Source organism: Pezoporus flaviventris, unplaced genomic scaffold (genome assembly GCF_033815535.1).
Source record: "Pezoporus flaviventris isolate CSIRO_AGI_PZ_B2104156 unplaced genomic scaffold, CSIRO_AGI_Pfla_v1 ptg000013l, whole genome shotgun sequence".
Lineage (NCBI taxonomy): Eukaryota > Metazoa > Chordata > Aves > Psittaciformes > Psittacidae > Pezoporus > Pezoporus flaviventris.
Genome location: NW_026892561.1, coordinates 18827266 through 18851634, shown reverse-complemented (window position 1 = coordinate 18851634; position 24369 = coordinate 18827266). Strand labels below are relative to the sequence as shown.

The 24369-nt window shown below is 44.3% G+C and overlaps 2 protein-coding genes across 2 annotated transcripts in view; one reads left to right on the top strand and one right to left on the bottom strand.

Annotated features, from left to right (window-relative positions):
• The window catches only part of NPHS2 (NPHS2 stomatin family member, podocin), a 7063-nt gene extending 6373 nt beyond the window's left edge, over positions 1–690 (bottom strand). Inside the window, exon 1 of the mRNA XM_061451999.1 lies at positions 329–690. Coding sequence (XP_061307983.1) covers positions 329–605 — 277 coding nt within the window. The 5' untranslated portion in view covers positions 606–690. The remainder of the gene's footprint in view (positions 1–328) is intronic.
• On the top strand, positions 620–24369 carry TDRD5 (tudor domain containing 5). Its single transcript, XM_061451082.1, has 14 exons — positions 620–631; positions 2812–3011; positions 3059–3158; positions 3348–3618; positions 4532–4990; positions 5860–5987; positions 10632–10852; positions 11742–11948; positions 13316–13382; positions 14524–14724; positions 16063–16224; positions 18286–18435; positions 22469–22682; positions 23512–24369. The coding sequence occupies exons 1-14, from the start codon at positions 620–622 to the stop codon at positions 23709–23711; spliced, it is 2592 nt and encodes an 863-aa protein (XP_061307066.1). The 3' UTR covers positions 23712–24369.

Here is a 24369-nt window from a genome sequence, read left to right as displayed (position 1 = left end):
CTTCTGACTATGAACTGGCCTTAAGGCTAACTTTCTGCACCTAAAGAAGAGCAAGCAGGAAAAGAGAGAGAACAGAGCATGACTAGAACTGGGGAGTAACAAGCTGAAGCATGAAGGATGCTGGGGATGTAGCAGCTTTTTGCAAAGTTATTTGCTTTGTGACACAGTGCTGCTCAGCCTGCAGAACTGACTGCAGAGGCTGGCTGGAATCTCCCGTATGCTGTCCTGAGAATCTGTGCAAGGTGGGTGTGAAGACACCATGCAGACAGCAGAGTCACATAGTGACCCATACATGGTCAAAGAGCCCCTTCCCTTGTATAAAACATACCTTCCTCTTGCTGTTCGCTGTCCAGCAATGCCATTGCCTCCATTTCTTCATCAGATACCACATCATCCACATCCACCACTGTGGATGTGTGCACCCTACCAGCTGTCCCTGTGGTGCTCTTGATCTCCTTCGGTTTCTCCTGCTTTATGTCTCCCCTTCGCTTGCTGGCTTCTCTGCTGCTCTCTCTCTTCTCTCGTTTGCTCTGTGTAGCTGGGGACTCTCTGCGTCTCCTGTGAGACTCCCTGGAATTGCTCTGAGACCTCTTATCCATCCTCATGTGTGCTGAGGAGCATGCAGCTGCCTGTGAGAGTGGGATGAATTTGTGCTTGAATTTATTGCTTCAGGCAGGAAAACCAGGCAGGGGAGGAGAGAATGGGAAAGTGTCAGATCAAGGAGTCTTGTTTCAAGTTTATCACAGGCTTGTCAGACACAGTGGACAGTGAAGTGATCAAGCTGTTTCCCAGCTGCTCTGCTCTCTTCACAAAGAGAGATTTAAAGTTAGACCCTGGACTCCAGAAGGACATTCTGTTTGCATCTTCCTGCCTTTCAAAATAAACTACAATCAGAAGCACTCAGATGATTTTTAGTAGGTGGTTTCTGCAAAGCTGTTGAAAAGCAACCTAAAAGTAATTGTCAGACGTGCAGCTGCAAAGACCTCAAATGGTGGGGTGGTCCAGAACAATAAACAACAGGGCGAAAAACCTTTACTAGTGAGAGCAGTTGCTTACTCAGGGGTGTTTGGAGGGGGTGTTGCAGAGAACAGTTAGGTGAGTAGCATCTCACTGGTCTGTTCCCTAGAAACCCTTTGGCTAGTGCAATGGAGGGACATTGGCAACAAACTCCCTCTCTGTAGGGTCACCTCATATTATCGCAGGGAGGGAAATCAGCTGGTCCTATTTCAACCATGAACTTTTCCGAACGGGTGCAAAGCATGGAATCCACTGGAGAGTTAGAGCTGTGTAATCTAAATTCCTGTGTCTAAATGCCTTTCTGGCTTTTCAAAGCAAGAGCATGGCAGAGCAAGCATAGGAGCTTTTTCTTTTCATGATGCTCAGTCTGTGTTGACATCTGTAGAAAACTCTGGAAGAAACACTCTTAAAGTGTTTTAAAGTCACTTATCGTATTAAAGAAACCAGCACCTGGTTAGAAATAATAATGCTGCAGCAAGACAAGGCAGTAACTTCTCTGTCAACAGGCAGTGCTGAGCTCAGGGTTGCCCAGTCTCTGGTGTGGAGGAGCAGCTGGAGGGAGACAGGAAGCCGGCCAGGGAAGTGCTGCTCTTGTTTTTTCATGGATTCCTGCTTTATTGGAGACCTGTGGACTGTGCAGAGTCAGGATATTGCAGGCAGGGAGGGCAAGAGCACCTGCTCTGTCAATGCTGCGTGCCTCATCAGCAGGTCACCGGGGAAGCGATGGATGGAGAAGGCTAACGGCAGAGAAAAGTTGGGTGGAAATGGGGTGTAATTAATAAATTTACACAGTGTCTGCAGTTGCACTGGAAATGCTGCAGAAAGCTTTTTCACCTTGTGCTTATCACTCAGCCCACATGGGACAGGGGGAGATGCTCTTCAGCTGCTGAAAGGGCAGGTGGTATGTTCAGCAGCAGCAGTCAACAGCACCTCCGGTCTGGTTTTGTCTGGGCAGCATGGACTCTGGTTGATTCCTTGGCAAAAGCACTCTGACATATTTGACACCTACACACCTGCAGCTTTCTGGTTTTGTCTGATGTTTAAATGGACCAGTGGGTCCCGACTCCTCAAGCCCCAGGGAATGATTTTGGCCACTACCTCCACACAGGGGAAATGCTTTGAGAGCATTTGCAACCTTTGCCATCCGGAAATCCACAGCCTCAGGCCCCTTGTCAGTTTGAAGCGTACCTGTTTGGAAATTAACTGCACGGTTGAGTGGGTTTCTCACATGACCATGAGCCCTCAGGGAACAGCCACTGCATAGAATCAGAATAGTTAGGGTTGGAAAGGACCTTAAGATCATCAAGTTCCAACCCCCCTGCCATGGGCAGGAACACCTCACACTAAACCATGCCACCCAAGGCTCTGTCCAGCCTGGTCTTGAACACCGTCAGGGATGGAGCATTCACAACTTCTTTGGGCAACCCATTCCAGTGCCTCACCACTCTTACAGTAAAGAACTTCTTCCTTATATCCAATCTAAACTTCCCCTGTTAAAGTTTGAACCCATTACCCCTTGTCCTGTCACTACAGTCCCTAATGAGTCCCTCCCCAGCATCCCTATAGCCCGCCTTCAGATACTGCACGCCAGTTTACCAGGCTCTTTGGCCTTGGGAAAGTCACCCAGCGTCTCTGCTGTACCTTTTCCTCTTAAACGGGACCAGAAAACACTCTTAATAGCGTTGGGGTTTAAGTATCCACCTTAAAGGGACTGCTCCCTTTCTGTGCGTGGCTCTTTAGCAATGTGCTAACGTTTCCGGTCAGAAGGGAGACACACCTGACGTTTAAACTCAGAAAGCAGGGGCTGCAACTCCGGGCAAGCCCCCGGCGGGCCGCTGGGCCCAGCCCACCCGGCCACCGCCCACTCCACCGCTGGCGCCCTCGCAGCCCCGCTGCAAACGGGAGGACCCACCTCGCCCTCGCGCCCCGGAAGGGCGGGAAAAGGAGCGCGCAGGCGCAGAGGAGTGTGGTGGGCGAGGCGGCGGGTGCGGGCGGTATGGCGGTGGCGTTGTGACTTGGGGGTTCTCGAGTTGTGTTTTAGGGCTGCAGGAATCGCTGTTGTCCCGTCGGACAGCGACCCTGTGAAGCAGAGGGGGGAATCTGCAGGCCCGGGTTTAGGGGAAATCACATGGGAGGAGGCAGTGAGTGCAGGAGGAGCCAGCTTGAGTACGAGGGTGCTGGAGGGCGGCAGCTCCAGGGGTGTGAGCAAGGAAATACAGGGAGGTAGTTTGTTGGTGACCCTGGCTGCTTGTACTATTCTCCCCTCCCCAGCTTTCAGATGCTAAGTGATAAAAAGTCTTTTGCCTGTGCTGCTGTTGCTGTGGTATGAGTTGTCTTCTGCTTGCTTTTGTTTCCCCTTTAGGGCAGACGTGTCAAAGAAGGGACAGCTTATGGAGGTCCTGAAAAAGGAGGTGAGATCGCTGCTAATGGCTGCCAAGGAGGGCTTAACCCCAGCTCAGCTGGAGCACGAGTACATGGCCATGATTGGCAAGCCACTTCCTGTACATGACCTGGGCTTCCAGTCCACTTTGGAGCTGGTGGCAGATATGCCTGAAGTTGTCAGAATCTATACTTGTGGGAAAGGCACTTTTATCCTCAAAGGTGAGATATTGTTTCCTTATGGGTTGAGGAATTATTTGGGACCACATACTGGTATGAAGTGATGCTCCAAAGCAGGGATGTGCAGGATGAATTCCTAAAGCTAGCTGTAAGTCACATATCCCTGTATTTTTTTTTCTCCTATAGGTCTATTTATTTTCATTAATGTTTTTTTTTCATATATTTTTTATCTGCTTTTTCTTCCTGTCTGCTTTTTCTTCCTCAGAAAAATCACAGCAGCTTCCAGTTACTTTTGTACGTTTTGCATTATGCACTTAGTTTAGAAACTGCAGTAACGTTTCTTATGGGTACACTAGAATGGGTAAGCTTCACTGTTCCTGTAAATGCATAGTACAGCAGGAGCCAAAGCCAGGGATGAGGCCTCTCAGATACATTTCCCTACCTGACCCCATGGGAGGTTTAGTCTATATCAAAGAATGTTTTTAATTTTCATTTCCTTTTTGTTGGGAAACAAGTGGTAGGTGGAAATTGTTGGTTGCTATAGGAAGTCCAGGGAGACCTTGCCTGGGCAAATGCTGTGAGGGTTTACTGTGATTCTGGCTGAGGGGAGCAATGAGCCATTTACTGTTTTCCCACCAAAACTTGCAAGCAGCTGGATCTCCTCTTCTGATCCTTTGTTAAGGATTTGACTGCCCTCTTACCTGGATCTGGGTTTATAGGGATAAGGGTGCAGTTTGGCTGTTGTCTGTTAAAAGTGGTTCAGTCCAGTTTTCAAAGCAAGAGGAAAAGTGGTTTCCCTGCTGTAAATCAGCCACAGTTTAGTGTGATTGCTTTCGAAGGAGACACCTGCTTCTGGAAAAGGTGGAGGGATTAGGAATGAAAAGGAGTTTTGCCTTTGTAGAGCTTTTAATGGTTTGCTGTTTTGGTAGTCTAATAGTTTTTCTTTCTGTTGTAGCCATTGCAGATGAGACCACCAAAGCAATTGCCAAACTGGTTGCTAGACAGAGGAGAAGTGCTAAGGAACGAAAGAGTGCTGCTGTGAGGGCAGATGCTATTTCTTCCCATAAGAATCCACAGAGTTTCCCTCGGAGGGGCAAGGCTCCCACCCTGCCAGCAACGGTGAAGGCTGAGTTGCAGGATCTGCTGAGTTCCTCACCGCTTCTGCTCTTGGACTTTCATAATGCCTTCTTTAGACGCTTTGGCCGGGTGTTTGAGTACACACAATATGGATTTTTCTCCATGTCTGAAGTCCTGAAAAGTGTGTCTGATATCATTGTGGTTGAGCAGACAAAAGCAGGTTCCTTGCTGACCCTGGAGAAGCATCTGGCAAGTGAGATAAAGAAGGAAGATATGCCGCAGGGTGAGACGTGGGAAGAGATGCCGCAGGGTGAGACGTGGGAAGAGATGCCGCAGGGTGAGACATGGGAAGAGATGCCGCAGGGTGAGACGTGGGAAGAGATGCCACAGGGTGAGACCCGGGAAGAGATGCCACAAGGTGAGACGCAGGAAGAGATTCTTCAAGATGAGGTGGTGGTGTCTCACAAGCGTTGTCGCCAAGCTACTGTGTTTCAAGAGGGCGTTACTGCATTTCCAGTTGCTGTAGTCCTGGTTCCCCTAGGTTTTAGCACAGAAGGATTGTGGGGTACTGCAGAAGCAGCTGTCACAAGGGAGTTGTTTTGGTAGCAGAGAGCTCAACTGGAAGTTTTCTGTAGGTTACCACTTTTTTTTTGTATGAGGTGAAAGAAAGGATGTTTAGCTCATTCAAACTGTGGACTTTCTGCTTGTGTGTGTAGAACTGGAATTTCTAGTAATTCCAAGCAACAGGTAGCAAACATAGAAGGATCTCCTGAACGTCTGCTCTGCAGGCTGATAAAGCCTTTCCAATGCAGTTTTTTAGAGTGAAAGTTTAATACTAGTTTGAAAGGCACAGCTGCAATGTTCCACAAAACAAGAGACTGCAGATGTCGTCAGCACGAGAGAAGGCAGAAAATCGCATATAGTTCCTGTCAAATTCTCAACTGTTCTGTCTGCGCATCATTCTAGCAAGTGATTTAACCGTTAGTATGCCTACATAAGCAAGTGTGTTTTGTTTTCTTTTGATGTATTAGCATAGTGGATGGTGCCTCTGAAGTGAATACTCATGGCTGGTGGCTGTGAATGGTACCAGAGGTGAGGGAAACAGCACCAGTGCTTTCAGACTTTTCATTTGTCTTCTCTTTCTGCTTAATACGGAGCACTGCATCACTCCAACAAAGAATAACAGCTAAATTATTATCTTTGCAGGAGCAACTGCAGTTGAGATGCCTCCTTTGGAACCCATCTGTGAGACAGAGAGCTGTTATCTAACAGCAGAAGAGAAGTTGGAGCCAGTGAAAACACAAGCAGTAGATTTGGGTGATGGCCTCAAACAAGTAAGTGGCTGGACAAGCGATCTGTAGTTCTTTCATGTCTTAATCCAGGGAGTGATACTCTTTATTTTTCTGCTCTTGTTTCTGTTAAGTTTGCATTGTTGATGCGCTGCTGCTTCCAAAGAGTTTTGTACCTGTTTTGGATGAGCCTGGAGGTGACTAAACTCATACTGATCTGGTATATAGCTTTATATGCCATACAAACTGGGTCTCTTTCTGGTCTTGAGATCCGTGTTGTATATCATCTGGGGTCAATTAAGCATCATCTTGCTCCATGATAATAGTTGTTATACCTTTTGGTGTACTTTATTGTAACTGGACCTCAGTAATTTTGTTCTGAGACTAGCTGTGTGGAATCTCCCGTGCTGCAGTAGGTATGGCTTAAGTGTCAAGCAGCTGTGTGACAGAGATGGGGAATCATAGAATAGTTAGGGTTGGAAAGGACCTTAAGATCATCTAGTTCCAACCCCCCTGCCATGGGCAGGAACACCTCACACTAAACCATGCCACCCAAGGCTCTGTCCAGCCTGGTCTTGAACACCGTCAGGGATGGAGCATTCACAACTTCTTTGGGCAACCCATTCCAGTGCCTCACCACTCTTACAGTAAAGAACTTCTTCCTTATATTCAATCTAAACTTCCCCTGTTAAAGTTTGAACCCGTTACCTGGCTCATGTTCATTTTCTCATCAACCAGCACCCCTAAGTCCTTCTCTGCAGGGCTGCTCTGAATGTCTTCTCTGACCAACCTGTAGCTGTGCCTGGGATTGCTCCAGCCCAGGTGTAGGACCTTGCACTTGGCATGATTGGCATCAGCCCACCTCACAAGCGTGTCAAGGTCCCTCTGGATGGCATTCCTTCCCTCCAGTGTATCAACCAAACCACACAGCTTGGCGTCATCAAGAAACTTGCTGAGGGCACACTCAATCCCACTGTCCATGTCAGCGACGAAGATGTTAAACAAGACTGGTCCCGACACCAGTCCCTGAGGGACACCACTCATTACTGGTTTCCAGCCGGACACTGAACCGCTGACCGCAACTCTTTGTATGTGGCCATCCAGCCAGTTCTTAATCCACCGAGTGGTCCATCCATCAAATTGATGTCTCTCCAATTTAGAGACAAGGATGTCATGTGGGACAGCGTCGAACGCTTTGCACAAGTCCAGGTAGATGACATCAACTGCTCTACCCCTGTCCATCAGTTCCACAGCCCTATCATAGAAGGCCACCAAATTGGTCAGGCAGGATTTCCCCTTAGTGAAGCCATGCTGGCTGTCACCAAGCACCTTGTTTTTTTTTCATGTGCCTTAGCATGCCTTCCAGGAGAATCTGCTCCAAGATTTTGCCAGGCACAGAGGTGAGACTGACTGGTCTGTAGTTCCCTGGGTCATCCATTTTCCCCTTCTTGGAAATGGGGGCTATATTTCCCTTTTTCCAGTCATTGGGAACTTCACCTGTCTGCCACGATCTTTCAAATATGATGGCCAGTGGCTTAGCAACTTCATTTGCCAGCTCATTCAGCACCTGCAGATAGATTTCGTCAGGTCCCATGGACTTGTGCATGTTCAGGTTCTTAAGATGGTCTCAAACCAGATGCTCTTCTACAGTGGGTCTACGGTCTTCATTCTCACGGTCCCTGTGTCTGCCTTCCAAGAGTTGGGTGGTGTGGTCAGAGCCTTTGCCAGTGAAGACTGAGGCAAAGTCATTAAGAACCTCAGGTTTCTCCAAATCCAGGGTAGCCAGTTCTCCCAATAGCTTCTGGAGAGGACCCATGTTGTCCCTAGTCTTTTAATTGCTACATACCTATAGAATCCCTGTTATCCTTAACATCCCTAGCCAAGTTTAATTCTAACCAGGCCTTAGCTTTCCTAACCTGGTCCCTAGCTTCCCAGACAACACCCAGGCAGGTGGCCCGTCCTTGCTTCTAGCTTTTATAAGCCTCTTTTTTCCTTTGCATTTTCCTCAGCAGCTCCTTATCTATCCAAAGAGGTCTCCTGGCCCTCCTGCTGCACTTCCTTCTAGTTGGGATGCTTGCAGTAGGTGATCCTTGAATATTAACCAACAGTCTTTGGCCCTCAGAGACCTTAATTCCTGCAGTCTCAACTCCTATTTGATGGGACTTGGGAAACTTTGAGGGGTTTGTTTGTTTGTTTGCTTTGGTTTTGTGGATTTTTTTATAGCAGTATATGTTTAGAAGGGGATGGAGAAGGAACAGTACATAGGGTCTGAACTGCCAGACCTCATTGGAGGAATTTGTTTGTGTCCCCTCTATTTTTTCCCTTTAAGTATCTTTAAGCCTTCTTTGTCTTGAGGAAAATTATCCTACTGTCAAAAGAAGGATAATGAAAGTAAAGGAAATAATGAGCGTTGTCAGCCAAGCTCATCTTACGGCTGTATGCACCTGTACAGTTGGAGCACATAGGTCAGGAAAGGGTCCTAGGTGTTCTTCCTGCTTTGGTGTTTTGTGTATGAATGAACCTAGGAGTCTGGGACTATGACTTGGACTTTGTGTGGCACTTCATAAAACATACCCTTTATAGAGGTTTTTGGCAGGCTGTTCTGATCCTTTAAAGAAATTTTAGTTTGGTGTGATGAAGTCCAGAGAATAAGGAAGTCTAGGGAATTGCCCAAGATCAAACAAAGTCTGATAGTGGGCAGGGTGAAAAAATGGGGGTTATGGTCCAGGTAGCTTCAGATTTTTGTTCTGGCATACTGCAAAGGAACCGGTTTAAGGATCCTAGCAGGAGCAGTCTTGGAAGATGGTTGTCCAACCAGTATTTGTCATGAAACACCAAGTTTGCTAGGTTTTGGTTTTGTTGGGTTGTTTTTTTGTGGTTTTTTTTTGTTTGTTTGTTTGGTTTTTTGTGTGTTTTTGTGGAGGTTTTTTGTTTGTTGTTTTTAAATGCCCTAAAAAAGGAGGAAAGCAGGTTGAAATGTGTTATTTTGGGTATGCAGTGAACACTTGTTTGTTGGGATGCTGCAAGGTGGAGGGGGAAAGATGAGACCTCATTCCTGTCATGCTGCAAGGTGTCCAAATATCCAGTCATGAGAGACTGATAATGGAAGTGTTGTAAGGGTCAAATGAGGAACAAGGGCTGAGTCAATCTCCTTGGCCCTGAGAAGGGTAAAGTATATATTGCTCTTGCTCTTGGCATCTTTTTCTTGCTGCCCTGTGCAGAATGTGTCATCTGCACCAATCTTGGCAGTTTCCAGTCCAGCACAAGGCAAGGAGTTTATCTCACGGGCCATGCCTCTTGTAAGCCTAGTTTTGCAGTGTGTTCTGTTGGTTTATCTTTTTACAAATTTGTTCCTTTTTTGTGAGCACGTTTTTAAATACATCTTGTACATCTTTCAAAGAAATGTCTGTTGTTGCTACCAGTGTATGAGCTAGGTTATGAAGATCATGTGTGCTTTTAACAGTCTGATATGAAGAGCATTTTCGGAGAAAAAAATGTCCCTTTCTGGATGGGGTGAAATGTAAGGGTATTTTCTAGAGATGATGCTGCTGCTCAGGCAAGGATTCCCTCACTTGCTCTTTAACTCAAAAATGTTAACTCACTGTTTAAGTCAGTGTTTTAGTCAAAACTTTTAACTCAAATTCAAGGATGTTAGCCCTTGCTCAGTCTGCAGAAAACTCGTCTGCTTCTTCTTCAAAAAATGGTTGAAAGAACTTGTATTGCAAAACCCCATTGTTTGCGATTGAATGTAGCCATACACGCAATGGTGTGTGTGCTGGAAGACAGATTTACCATACCTTGCCTGGTGTATAATGCAGTGGTAACTTGTAACATGTTCAAGGTGAGTAAAATTGAAATAATTTTGACTTCTGATCATTGGATGAGTGCTGTTTTTTTGCACAAGAGAAAGCTTTTGAAGCAGTGAAAGCAGCTGATACCTAATTAAGGTTCCCATCCACACATTAGTTCAAATGAAATAATGTTTTCGGGAGTGAAAGAATTAACACAGAATTGTAAGCTATGCTAATGGCTCATTCAGGTACAATTTGTCAAGAGTGAGAAAAGAACAGAATTTGTAGGATTGGTTTTTCTTTTTTGTTTGTTTTTATCCTTGGAAAATAGCTTTAGTGTGAAAGTGGGATGCATTTGTGCCGTTTGTCACTTTTGAATTGTTTTCAGGTAGTTTTGCTAATTCAGTCATGTACTCTTTCATGGTCATGGAACATAGGAATAGCACCTTTGGGGTAAAATCCAACAAACTGCCATGTTTTGTTTGTGGGTTGTTTTGTTGTTGGTTTTTGTTGGGGTTTTTTGGTGTAGATACTTGGTTGGTTTTGCTTTTCTAGCAATACCTATTCAATACTTTTTTTCTAAATATGTTACATGACTTCAATTCTTCTCTATTATTCCTTGCAGGAATTCAAGCAAGGGTTTTTTTGTTGCGCCCCTCTTTAAACTAGAGGGAAGAAAGAAGGAGGAAAGACGGAGAATGTGAAAATTAATGCTTCTGTCACAGTTTGTGCAGTTTGTTGGGATTATCTGATACTCGGTAACTAACAGGTCCCCAGAAAAGCAGAACTGTTGTTTGTTTTGTTTTTGGTTTTTTTTGAAGTAAGTGGAAAGGACAATTATGTGTATTCAGTGCATGACAAGACATTTGAGTGCCACCCTCCTTTTATTCCTTTGTAGACTCAGTATTTGGAGCAGTCCCTACTAGACAAATTGATAATGACTCCAGAAATACCCCCAGATGCTGTGCAGGACAGAAGTCTTTGCAGTTTACCACCACTGGAGAGAAGGTGTTTGGTGGGAGTCTTTGTGGAAGTAATTGTCTCTCCTGGCCAGTTCTACGTTCACGTATGCAGCAAGGAAACATCTGATAAACTGCAGGATATGATGTTTGACATGAGGTGTGAGCATGCTATCCTGATTCAGTACTGCTACTCGTGTGTGTGCTTGTACTGAAGGAAAATGGCACCCAGATGTTGGTTATGGTCACTGCTGGCTTGATTACTTAATAGAGAGATGCCAATCCTGTACTGAAACATATGCTGTTAATGCCTACCCATTCCTTTTAACTTGCAAGCAATAAATATGGTTAATAGCAATTCACTGTATTTTGGCTGTGTCCTAGACAGTTCTAAACTTCAAAAGCCTGGAAAGGAACATTAAGGTTCCTTTGCACCTCTCTGTTGTCTGTGCTGCTATGGTTAATGTACTCAGTTAAGGCTTTTACTCCCATCTCCAACACTTACCAAAAAGCAACAGGTAACAGGCCTTTGTCCGACCTATATTTGAAAGCAAAATCCTGTCAGTGCCTTTGTGTCAGCTACATTATGCATTTAGAATTCTGTCCACCACAACAGTGCTGTTAATTGTGTGCCAAGGCAAATGCTTGATGTCTGTGGGGCACGTGTAAATGTGATTAGACTCTGCAGACATACTGTGTATGTGAGCCAGTACACCAGGACCTGGTTCATGGGAAGCATTGTCATGTCAAAGTAATGTCATTAATGACTAGAATAGTTGTATGTAGCTTCTGATTAATCCTCATTAATTAACTTCTTGTTGGAACCCAAGAATACAGTTAAAATGTTAGAAGTTTGGGTTTGCATTTTTAATTGCCATTTCAGTTTGAGTGTGTCAGAACTGAGAGGTAAATGATCTATTAAAACAAGTCCTGAAAATTCATGTCATGAGCACTTTGAGAAATCTGGATTCTTCTGAAGCCCTGTATATTTCTCTGTATTCATCTCCTGCATTCTACAAAGCATGGTTTCTCATTCTGATCTTTTGCAGACACTGTTACTCAAATAAACTTGTTTCTGATCGTTATATCATGCCTGAGTCTTCAGTACAGCCTGGACAGCTTTGCTGTGTAATGATCTCAAAATGGTGGTACCGTGTTATCATCCACCGTGTGATCAATGACGAAGATGTGGAGGTGTTCTACCCTGATTACGGAAACCTCGAAATTGTCCGAAAGTCTTGGCTGAGATTCCTCAAGTAAGTAAATCACAGAATCGTAGAATGATCCAGGACTGCAGAATGGTTGAGGTTGGAAGAGATCTCTGGAGGTCATCCTGTCCAGCCTTCCCACTCAAGCAGGGCCATATAGGGCGGGCTGCCCAGGATCATGTTGAGATGGTTTTTACTTGCAGATTTGCTGAGGGTAGTCTTGGCCCATCACCCACATAATTAATGAAGATGTTGAACAGTATTGGACCCAGTCATGACCCCCAGGGTAACATTGCTAGTTCCTGCCCTCCAGATTTGTACCACTGATTACTGCTCTCTGAACCTGGCCCTTCAGCCAGTTCTCAGTCCACCTCACTGCCTGCTCCTCCAGCCCAGATTTCATTAGCTTTCCTATGAGTATCTTACAGGACATGGTGTCAAAAGCCTGATAGAAATCAGGGTAAGTAATACCCACTTCTCTTCCCTCACCTACCAGGCCAGTCATTTCATCATAGAAGGTTGTCAGGTGGGTTAAACATTACTTCCCCTTGGTGAATTCACACTGGCCATTCCCAGTCACTTTGTCCTTCATGTCCCTGTAATGGTTCCCAGGGTTAGTTGTTCTGCTGCCTTCAAAGGTATTGAGGTAAGGCTGACTGGCTTGTCTTTCTTCAGAAAGACATCCCAGAATGTGGATTGCCTAGAAAAAAATCTGGGCTTTTATTCCATAATTGTGTCTCTGAGGCATTTCCTTGCTTACATGCTAATGTAAGCAACATTATTTAAGACCTGTTTTTCTGATAACTCTAGGTCCTTTGCTCACAAGCCCTGTCCATCCCTCCCTCACTGTGACTTTGGGCTAAATCCTTTCCTCTTTCTGTCTTCCCTCCTCAGTCTTTCCTCTTGCTGCTTTCTGTTACTTCAGGACAAGCTCCCTAATCTTCCTTCCTGGGTTCCGTGAATGGATGTGAACATCCTTCTGAACGGACATCAGTTGAAGTTGGACACATTTGCAGTGTCAGGGGTACTTGTTTTCCTCTGTAATTCAGTACCTTTTCCCCATTTCCTTCTTCCCTATGATTTGCTTCAATTTATGCCTGCCCACAGGCATTCTTTGGTTCAAAAATCATTGCTCTCTGTCCATAACTTGGTAATCATAAGGGGGTTTGATGGGAAGGTGCTTGGGCAAGGGAAGGCATAGGGGACCAATTGTTACTGCTGTTTTTGCTGTCCCATTCTTGGATATGAAGCATTTTCCAAAACCGCTGCTGGGCTTTAGTCTTAAGTACAAAATCCAATATGGACCTCTGTATTCCTAAGCTGATTTTAAAACCCAGAAGAGGAGGAAGTTCTTCTCTTTGCCTGGCTTTGCTCTGACTTTGATGTAATGGTGATGGCTTTGCTTTGTATTGTAGGTGGTGCTACTTGAAGCTCCCTGCTCAGGCCATCCCGTGTTCCTTGGCATGGGTAAAACCCGTGGAGGTATGTGTTCACAGGCAGTTTTGTTTCTTGACACGTATGAGAGCTACCAAGTAAAAGTTGCCCTCAAATAGAGGGCAAACGCAGATTAATTCAGGTCCTGTTGATGTTTACAGCAGAATTGCTGCTGTTAAGTTCAGCAGAATATGACTGCTTAAGTGCCTTTCTCTCTCTGCCTTCCTCTGTCTGTTTTCTTTATGATCAGAATATTCTTCCTTATATTGTTGCAGAAACAGATAGCTACTGTTAAGCTGGTGGTGAGACACTGGCACAGGTTGCCCAGAGAAGTTGTGACTGCCCCATCCCTGGAAATGTTCAAGGCCAGGAACTTGGATGAGATTTTGAGTACACTGGTCTAGTGGAAGGTGTCCCTGGCAGGGTGGATGGAACTAGATGAGCTTTAAGGTCCCTTCCAAACCAAACCATTCTGTGATTCTATGAAACTTGTTTCTTTCCCTGCCAGTAATTCTCCAGGGTCCTTCTGAAGCCTTGGTAGCTCCAGTCCTCTGTTTTAAAATTTTTGTCAGTGACAGAGCTTCAAGTGAGTTGCTTTGCTGCAGTCAGCATACCCAAGGAATTATAGAGGTCATAAGAAAATTCCTGTGTGCTGGGAAGCCTTGGTCAAGAAGCCTGAGAAATAAAATCTCTGAAGGAAAGCTTCTGTCTTTTAAAGACATTATCTTTTAAAAGTTATTTCTTTTGGGTTTTTTGAGGGTTAAAGAATCACAGTGCTCATTGCAGTGAGGCTTAGCAGCCTCTTGAAAACTTAACCACACTTCTAACATTTATAATCACAGGATCCCAGGAATTAAAAAAAAAAACAACAACAAACAAACAAACAAACAAAAACAAAAAAGCAAAACCTAAAAATCTATTTTAAGCAATTGTGATAAAATCACTGGCCCTCAAACCATATTTGGAAATAGGTATTAGGGTGAAAGGGCATTCCCAGCATAACTAGCATTAAAGGCTTTGGGGTAATTTGATGTATTCAGTGCTGGGAAGCCAGTCTGCTTGACTTTCCTATTTTTGTCCCTAGCCTGACCTAGCTTAACTGCCTTTTTGACAAGTGCCTTCAGGGGAAGTCTCAGGTGGTGGATATTGGTCTGTTTATAGTATTTTTATATTCTTGTTTCTTTTTTAGGGTACATGGTCCAGTGCAGCAACTCTCCTGTTCAAGAACCTGTGTCGTTCCAAGCTACTTGTGGGCATTGTGGATGAATATGTCAATGGCATTTTGCATCTTTTCCTGTGTGACACATCCACTGAGGAGGATGTCTATTTCCACTGTGTCTTGGAGGATAAAGGATATGCTGACATCTGCGGAAAGAACATCCCTTCTGAGGTCAGGAGGGAGGCATGTGCTGCTGGAAGGCACCCAACCAAACAAAAACACCAGTTGGGCACCTCTGATGGGAAGATCTTTAGCTTGAAGCAAGTAGTTTTGTGAAGAGAAGACTGGTATTCCCTGCTTTTGTGTAACTTAACATTTTGTGACTGCATCCCATGGTGTCTAACAATGATGAGAGCTTGTGTTTTGGTTGAGGTGGAATCTGATGGTATAGCAGTGATGTTCTGATTTAATAGAACTAGTTATTTTTACCCTGTCTTCTAACAGTGGATTAGAAGGTTTTTATTTTTTTTAAGTTGATTACCTTGTTAGGATTGCAGATTCACCTGGAATTGACACACTTCTTATATAAATAAATGGAAAAGTAAAATAGCTGTAAATGTTCTGTGCATAAGGCCAAACTGAGATGGAATTGAGAGGTTGTTAAGAGATGTGTTAGTTACTTCACTACCCATTGTTAATTCCAGACAGTTTGGTTAGCCATAAGTTGAGTCCCCTGATTTATCCAGTCAGTCAGAGAACGTTAATTAAGTTTTATTGTCTAACTTAAAGTAGTGCTACATAGTGGCAGAGGCAGTTGAGTGAGGAACAAGATAGTTAAATTATTTTGGTCTCCTCTACTTGTAGGCACTGAAGACTGGTTTTGACATTAATAAGCTGAATTATGGAACTGGTCTTGGTTTAAAAAGTCTCTTACTTTGCCAGTGAAATGTACGATGTTAGACACTGTAACCACGTAGATTGCACATTGTCCCTTGGACCAACAGGTTGTAAGCCAGTGTGAGAGCATTTATGATTTGGGTCTATTTGTGTCGTTGTCTGAATCATAGAATTATAGAATAGTTAGGGTTGGAAAGGACCTTAAGATTATCTAGTTCCAACCCCCCTGCCATGGGCAGGGACACCTCACACTAAATCTCTCAGCTCAGTTTCAGTAAGAACTGTGTGGATATGAAAACCCTTAAAAAGGTACTGCCACAATTTTGTATCTCAGCAGAAAGTCAGGCTTTAGAGTCTGCTGTGCTTCTATTTTTTGTTTTAATGACCAGATGAAGAATGTGTGTTTTGGCAGGATTGCTATGATTGTGTTCTTGCATGTGTATGTCTGATTTTGGGGGGAGTGGACCACTGCTGAGTAATTTTGTTGCTCAGAGGAGAGGAGCTGATATTTGTAGGAAGAGAAAGACAGTGTCTGCAAGGATTTGGAGCTAACTTGTGGGTGGTATGCTTCTTCATAAAACCTGTTAGAAATCTGATTTTTTTTATTCTTTGTGACAGTTACAAAATGTTTTTCTTGACTATATTGGTTTTTGTTTGTTTGTTTACTACTAGGGATTCAAGGAACTGAATCCTTTGGCCTTGTATGTTCAGCCCCGTGAGAACTGGGAGAATGCTGAACTGGTGGAACCAGACCTTTGCTTGCAGCAGGAGTCTCTAGATGCAGATAACGCAACAGCAACTTCAAAGCTGGATGGGAATGAACTGTGTGATCAGGTGGGAGTTTGGCTATGGTGTAGCTATCACTCAGTAAAACCAGCTCCAGGGGTCAGTAGACATGTATCATTTAGTCCCATGCAGTTTTTTGTGGAGTTGGTGTTTTGCTTTTATAAAAGGCAGAACCATAATATAAAAACAGTTACATGTGGACCATAAATACATCTCTAGTTGCTTGTCCTCTGATCATTTTGCAGACTTCAGGGAGTCTGTGTGCCAGTGATTTCACCAACCTCTCATATGCACCACATTTTTTCAGCTGGGGGGGAATGGACTCTGAGAACTCAAACCAGTACTAGATTCTTGAGATCACTTTGACTTGGCCCCCAGCGGTGCAAAACATGAAAGTGCTAAGAAGTGGTGTATTTTCCTCTCGCATCTCTGGGGTTTGGCAAAGGATGTGTAATAACTTGGGGTGTTGTTTAAATGTGGAAAAAAGACCATAAGAATTAGTGGTATATTATTTCAATTAAGGGTCTTACTCATTCCAAACTTACTTGAAAGAAGCAATTTGCAGTCCTGGTTGATGCAGTAGGTAAGGTCATACAACTACAGTTTTATTAAAAAGATAACTCTGAAAGTGAATGATCTCTAGATGTTGGTGCTACTTTACACCTTTTATTTCAGAGCATGCTAAAAGAGAAGCCCTTTTGTGTTTAGCAGGTGAAGAAACTGGTGAACAGAGGGCTTAAGGAGGGAGTAAAACCCAGGTCTTGAGTGCAATCAAATGTAGTACTAGATACTAGATGTAGTACTAAAGGCTAGAAATGCCAGGAACACTTAGCTACAGGTGACTCTCTCTACTTTTCTGTGTTATTTAAATTGTAGTATTTTCATGACACATTTTACTGCAGGGGCCAAAGCACCTCTGAGTAAATGTCAGCTGTTTAAAGCATTCAGCAGTGGGCCTGCTCCATGGCTGTTTTCCGACATTTCTCTGAAATAAGAGTAAAAGCTAGTGTAATGTTAGTGACTTGTAAAGCAGTCATTTAACTAGGCTTTGTTTTAGCCAACTGTGTTTCTGTTCTAGAGAAACCATGAAAGCTATGTATCTTAGATATTAATGGCCTTGCACAGTTGCTGTATTATCTGAACTGAAGGACGTAAACCAGTGTCTTACATATGTATTTGCAAGAAATTAACATGACATAGGCTGCACATCTGAGTTCATTGTGTTTGGGGGGTGTTAATGGAAAAATACAGAGAGTATCCTAACTAGTTAACTGTAGCAAGATCCATTTGTGTAAATGTCAGACATAGCTGGTGATTTCAAGACTAGAGGAATGTAAATGCATTCAGGTGGTTTTGTCATGTCTGATTTCAAGGGTCTTATTAGAATCCATTTCCAGAAATTGCAGTCAGTCCTCTAGATCTCCCTTTGTGTAGGACCTTAAACATTTTCTTCTCTGCTGTTTAGCTCTCCATAATGTTTCCTTTTCTTCCTTGGTGCATCATTAACATGATCATCAGTGGCAGTTCAGTAGTTCAAAATATTTCGAACTGGAATGAAATGTGTCTAATATGACACTTGTTAACTGCTTAGCTAGTGTTTTCTGGTAACTCCTCTTAAGCTGTGGGAAACTCCCTTTGCATTGTCTGGTCTTAGATTTGCCTCATCAGGATTAACAACTTTCTTTTTGCCTCCCACCCTCCTTAAGTGCAAAACATCTGGACACTATGTTGTATCAGCTCTGTTATGTTGGGACACTTCTCCGTGGTAAAATTTTTTGGAAGGCAGCAAGCAATAAGCAGAAAACATTGCTTGAATAAAACTGTACTTTCCAAGTGATAAGTTTTACTGTGGCAAAGTTCAAGTGAGAGTTAATTTCTTGTTCACATAACTTCCTGTCCTTCCATGTTATTTCTGCCCCTTAGAAGTAGCCCAAGCTCTCCACATAGAAATGTTAAAACTTCTGAGTAGAACAGATGAGCTCCTTTGCATTTCTCTCTCAGTTACTCTTTAGTGGTATGATCTTGATTGTTCTGTAATTTGCTCCAGTGCATGCAGCTTTCTTCTACCCACACTGGCTTTACCTTTTCTTGCTTTGTCCAACTCCTTAGCAGTGGCATCTGTCTGATAATGAGGAGACACAGGATGATGTGCAGCCACTTTTGGATGAAGTGAGTGTCCCAGGAACAACACACCAAGACGCTGAACTTGCACAGAAGGATACAGGTGAAACTTCTACAGATCTTGTGGCAGTGGTTAAGGTAAGGGTGTTTTTCACAGCTGTTGCTGTTGAGAGGGGCTATTCTTGGTTTTAGATTATTTTAATAACCCTTTGATTGCTTTAACATGTATTCCTTTTTTTTAAGTGACTGCCAAATTATGACTGGCTGTTAGCATGAACTCAGAGCTATACATTTTCTTCTTTGCTGTTGTTTCTGATGCTATTGATGCACTAGTGCTCCACTAGCACATGAAGGTATTGTGGGAACAAGGCTGTTTCAGCACTTTATAGGTCAAACCTGGCCCTTCTTCATTGCTCTACTTCCCCTCCATTAACAGTCTTGAAGGTTGCTAGGAGTAACTGGGGGTTACTGTGGGGCTGCATCACTCATGTCTCCTTAGGAGAGTGGATTTGGGAAGGTTGTGGTTTGAGCTGTGCTTTGAGGCACTGGTGTTGCTTCTTTAGTAGTGGTTAATGATGAGTCTAACAGGGCCTGCAGCATGATGTTTTGCAGAATATTCTCTGCTCTGGGTTCAGCAAGGAGCCAGTATTGCTCAAGATTTGTTGAGCTGCAGAAAGCATTGCAGAGCTGGAAATGGGAATGTGCCTACGTGGTTTTGGATAACCACAGCTCCTTACACATCTACAGGTTGATAGTGGCTGAGACAAAAATCTTTCTAAAAGGGTGAGGGGGAGAGTCAGTTCTCTCAGTTCTCAGTTGGTTCTCTCAGTCTAGAGCAGAGCTGGAAGAATCAGTGTCAGGGTTATTACATGAAAGGGAATGAGAGAAAGCAAGCTGGGAAAAGGGACCTTGAGAGAATGAGAGAAGAGATTCTGGTAGCATGTGCAGGGCTAAAGTACAGTGAGATAGAGGCAGGTGGGTAGATAGCAGTAGGGTCCCCTGCAAGTACTAAACTGTGTGAGTTTCAAAGCATAGGATCACCTTGGAAGGCAGACACAGGAACCGTGAGAATGAAGACCGTAGACCCACTGTAGGAGAGCATCTGGTTTGAGACCACCTTAAGAACCTGAACACGCACAAGTCCATGGGACCTGATGAAATCCATTTGTAGGTCCTGAAGGAGCTGGTGAATAAAGTTGCTAAGCCACTGTCCATCATATTTGAAAAATCGTGGCAGACAGGTGAATTTCCTGATGACTGGAAAAAGGGGAAATAAAACCCCCATTTTCAAGAAGGGGAAAATGGATGACCCAGGGAACTACAGACCAGTCAGTCTCACCTCTGTGCCTGGCAAAATCTTGGAGCAGATTCTCCTGGAAGGCATGCTAAGGCACATGAAAAAAAAACAAGGTGCTTGGTGACAGCCAGCATGGCTTCAGTAAGGGGAAATCCTGCCTGACCAATTTGGTGGCCTTCTATGATAGGGCTGTGGAACTGATGGACAGGGGTAGAGCAGTTGATGTCATCTACCTGGACTTGTGCAAAGCGTTCGACACTGTCCCACATGACATCCTTGTCTCTAAATTGGAGAGACATCAATTTGATGGATGGACCACTCGGTGGATAAAGAACTGGCTGGATGGCCACACACAAAGAGTTGTGGTCAGTGGTTCAGTGTCTGGCTGGAGACCAGTAACGAGTGGTGTCCCTCAGGGATCGGTGTTGGGACCGGTCTTGTTTAACATCTTCATGGCTGACATGGACAGTGGGATTGAGTGCGCCCTCAGCAAATTTCTTGATGACACCAAGCTGTGTGGTTCGGTTGATATGCTGGAGGGAAGGAATGCCATCCAGAGGGACCTTGGCACGCTTGTGAGGTGGGCTGATGCCAACCTTATGAAGTTTAACCATGCCAAGTGCAAGGTCCTACACCTGGGTTGGAGCAATCCCAGGCACAGCTACAGGTTGGGCAGAGAAGAGATTCAGAGCAGCCCTGAGGAGAAGGACTTGGGGGTGTTGGTCAATGAGAAACTGAACATGAGCCGGCTGCAGTGTGGGCTTGCAGCCCAGAAACCAACCATATCCTGGGCTGGATCAAAAGGAGCGTGACCAGCAGGTCAAAGGAGGTGATCCTGCCCCTCTACTCTGCTCTCATGTGACCTCACCTGGAGTATTGTGTGCAGTTCTGGTGTCCTCAACATAAAAAGGAAATGGAACTGTTGGAACAAGTCCAGAGAAGGGCCATGAGGATGATCAGGGGACTGGAGCACCTCCCATATGAAGACAGGCTGAGAAAGTTGGGGCTGTTCAGCCTGGAGAAGAGAAGGCTGAGTAGAGACCTCATAGCAGCCTTCCAGTATCTGACAGGGGGGCTATAAGAATGCTGGGGAAGGATTCTTCATTAGGGACTGTATTGATAGGACAAGAGGTAACAGGTTAAAACTTAAACAGGGGAAGTTTAGATTGGATATAAGGAGGAAGTTCTTTACTGTGGTGGTGAGGCACTGGAGTGGGTTCCCCAGGGAAGTTGTGAATGCTCCATCTCTGGCAGTGTTCAAGGCCAGGTTGGACAGAGCCTTGGGTGACATGGTTTAGTGTGAGATGTCCCTGCCCACGGCAGGGGGTTGGAACTGGATGATATTAAGGTCCTTTCCAACCCTAACTATTCTGTGATTCTATCTTTCTAACTGGAATGGAGAGGTCCTGGGCACATCCCTGGCTGTGATCTCTGTTACAGTCTTTAGAAGCAGTGACAAGAATTTATATTGAGGAAGACAGTGGAATGGAAAAAATAATCCTACCTATAGCCATTAGGGGGAGTAAAATGCACCAGTCAGCTGCTTATGAGGATAGATGGGAGGACCTTGTTTCTCTGATTCATGCTCATCTCTTGGTCATGGGGTTTTGTGGCAACATCACCAAGTGGCATTTTCTCCCTTTCAGTTTTCACTGCTCATGTTTTCCTTTTCAGTGGTAGTGTTCTTAATTGTGTTATTCAGGAGGAAGAGTAGGTACTGCCTTGCATCCTGCCCCTCACAGCACTTTCTAGGGTATCCTCTCTGGTTTGCCTCTTCTGTAAACTGAACAGCGTCCTGTTTTAATTATGTCCATCCCAGCTTTTTCCAGTGCGAGCAGATGTTTTTAGTGTCCACCCTTACACCCTGTCTGTTTCTGCTTTGCCTTGGAATGTCAGTGACACTGCCTGCACTGCAACAAGGATAGCATGGGTAACAAGAGGAGATAATAATTATCTTTTAACCTTGTTCTTTCTGCATGTTAGGCAGAGGTTTTCAGTGGGCTGGAGGTATCAAGCTGAGTCGTTGGTTAAATGGACTCTGTTGATGCCTGTTACCCAAATTATTCTCTCTTGGCACTGAATTTCTGCTACCCAACCACTGTAGGTCTCCTGGATACTTCAGAAGTCCGTCAGGAGTGCCTTGTGGGCGACAATTTAAATTGCTTAAATCTGCTTGTGTAAAAAAATTGTGTTGTTCTGGGCTAATCCTCTGAGTGCATTCTCACCAATGGGTGAAGCACCTCTGAATGGTGATCCACCCCTCTGAAGGTGGATGCCTTTCTTCTGCCTTGGCAACAGAAGAACCCGGTACAGCAAGCACCTTAGTTTTGAACAGCTGTGGTTGGCAAGGTGAATTGCTGCTTGTCTGTAGTTTCACTGCTTTTCTCATCTGTACTGAGTTAACAAAACCAGACATTGGCTCTAGTCCTTGAGAGACTAGTGCTCTCAAGTCTAGTGCTGAGACTTGTGACAATCCCTGAAACTTTAATTTGTATTCTTCAGCAAAAATGCAGAGGGATTTTCTCTGACTCAGCTCCCACTCGCTTGCAGAAACTCCCTGTGTCATTGCCATCATTTGTTCTGTGTGGGGCTGCTGATAGATGAAACAGATGTTAATTTCTTGCTAAGACATGGTGATTTGTATCTTGTGATGATCTGTCACTCTTCAGCTTGCTGTGTATGAAAAGCTACCTTTTAGCCAAGGTTGTGAGGAACTAGGGGTCTTTGTTGGGGTGTGGGTTTTGGGGTTTGTTTGGTTTGCTTTTTTCAAATCATCCATTTGCAGACTTTGAGAGGTAATAAAGATTAGGGCAGCTAATGAACCAAGCATGCACTAATCACATCCTCTCCTGAGTTTTTTATATACATTTGCAGACACCTCATTGGCTTGAAGAGTCCTCAATGCCTGTTGTCTTATTCAAGTCAGTGGAAGACTCTTACACCTCCTATATGTGCTCCAAGGAACCAGGAGGAATAAGCCAAGATAAGCCTGATCAGATAGAAAGATTTTCCAACAATCTCCAACTTCGTGAAGCTGTGCATCCCTCTGTTCTCCTTATGGCAATGCCATTTATGGACAACCATAACAGTATGAATAGATTTGTCAGTTAAAGTTAACACGGCGGAAAGCCGAGCAGTCTGTTACTGTGCTGTGAGTCTTGCAGTCACTACTGGGTATTTTAGGACTGGTGCTGCTTCTTTGCTAGATGAAAGTGTTGGTCTTTCTGCAGGATGGGGATGTGAAAGTAATGAATGGCTGGGTGCAACGCATCGGTTTGACCTTTGTGTAGCAAAATGGATTCCTAAATTTTTAATGGGAACAAATGAATTGAGGTTTATTTCTCCCTCTGATTTTTTTTTTTGTTGTCTTTTTTAGACTTTCTGCTGCTTTCCTGCAGAAGTCTTTGTTTCTCCACTTCATACCTTGGTCTGTTTGTTTCATACTGAGTCTCTCAATCTCTCAACTGTAAGGGACAAAAGGGTTTTTTTAAACCCTTATAAGGTCCCTGTCTGGGTGTTCTTTTTCCATCTTCCAAATGATGAAGAAATTTACAACACCCATATGAGAGTTTGCCCAATTTATGAGGTAGATTAATGACTCACTAAAGGCAGTGCCTGTTTGTGCCTTGGAACAGAGCTGTCTGTCTGGAGTGGAGACCCAGTTCTCCAGGCAGGAGCACTCAATTCACAGCTGATTTCCCACCTCTGGGGAAATTGGGGGAAACACTGGGAGGGGAGTGGGTGACAGACTCTTGGATTATACAGTGTTGGGCTCATCAAATACGTGGGCAGTAGAAAGTCCTCTTGCCATGACCTGGTAAGGTCCAGGCAAAATGTATTTCAGTCTAAACTGGAGCTTCAGTTTAGAGTTTCCAATGTCAATACCATCCTTCTTTTCTGTGTCCCTCCTTATGCAGATGAAGAGCAAATGAGGAGCAAAGACCATCCTGGGAATCTTGCAGTTAGCCTGTGCTTTGACAGTGGGCTGCCTGACCAGGGGCTATCCCGGAAACTTTTTCTCCCTCCTACCACACTACCTGCAGTGTTGGCAGCTGCACGCTTAGCCTCTTCCAGTAACTACTTCCACTGGCTCCCCAGCCTGAGAAAAAAGGTGTGAGAAGAGGGGAGATGCTGGAGCAGCTGCCGGGGGCAGCAGAGGTCCTCTCTGTGACCTTGCTGTTACTTTCTTTGTTCAGAAATGTTTAATTGCTTGGAAGAACTTGGAGTCTTTCATCTTTCCATATGTGCCTGGTACATGTGATAAATGTTGCTTTTACTGTTAGGAAAATAGTTTGGTTTTGTTGTGCTGGTTTATTGCTCTTTAATGGTTCAGGAGAACATTTAAGTGTCACATTGTTATATATCCTTTAAGTTTAGGAGAGGGAAACTGACAACTTGTCCATCCCTCCTTCAGTGCACGAGCAGTTTGACATTGTGTGAAGAGCTGGTTTTGGTTTTTAACATAGCGGATGCTCTATGCCCTCTTTGCTGTTAGAAGAACTGGTTGTATCCCAGCTCACGCCTCAGTCCATGGAGGTGCTGTTAACTTGCAAGAAGAAAATGCTCTGATTTGTTGTTAAATTGTGATGCCGCTTATACGAAGCATCAGGAATCCCATGTCACCGATACTGAATGAGATCTCTGAAGAATCCAGAGAAAGGAAGCTTATGTTGGCCATGTTTATGTGGATCCTTGCCTGTGGCAAGAAATCCTTTTGGGCTTGAGTTTGTTAATGCAAAGGAGAGCTGTGAAAATAAAAGTACCCTGGTTACGCA

Coding starts and splice junctions, on each gene's coding strand:
- TDRD5 (XM_061451082.1), top strand. Junction 14,725..16,062: donor GAAAGAACATCCCTTCTGAG/GTCAGGAGGGAG, acceptor GTTTACTACTAG/GGATTCAAGGAACTGAATCC. Junction 18,436..22,468: donor ATCTTGTGGCAGTGGTTAAG/GTAAGGGTGTTT, acceptor ATACATTTGCAG/ACACCTCATTGGCTTGAAGA.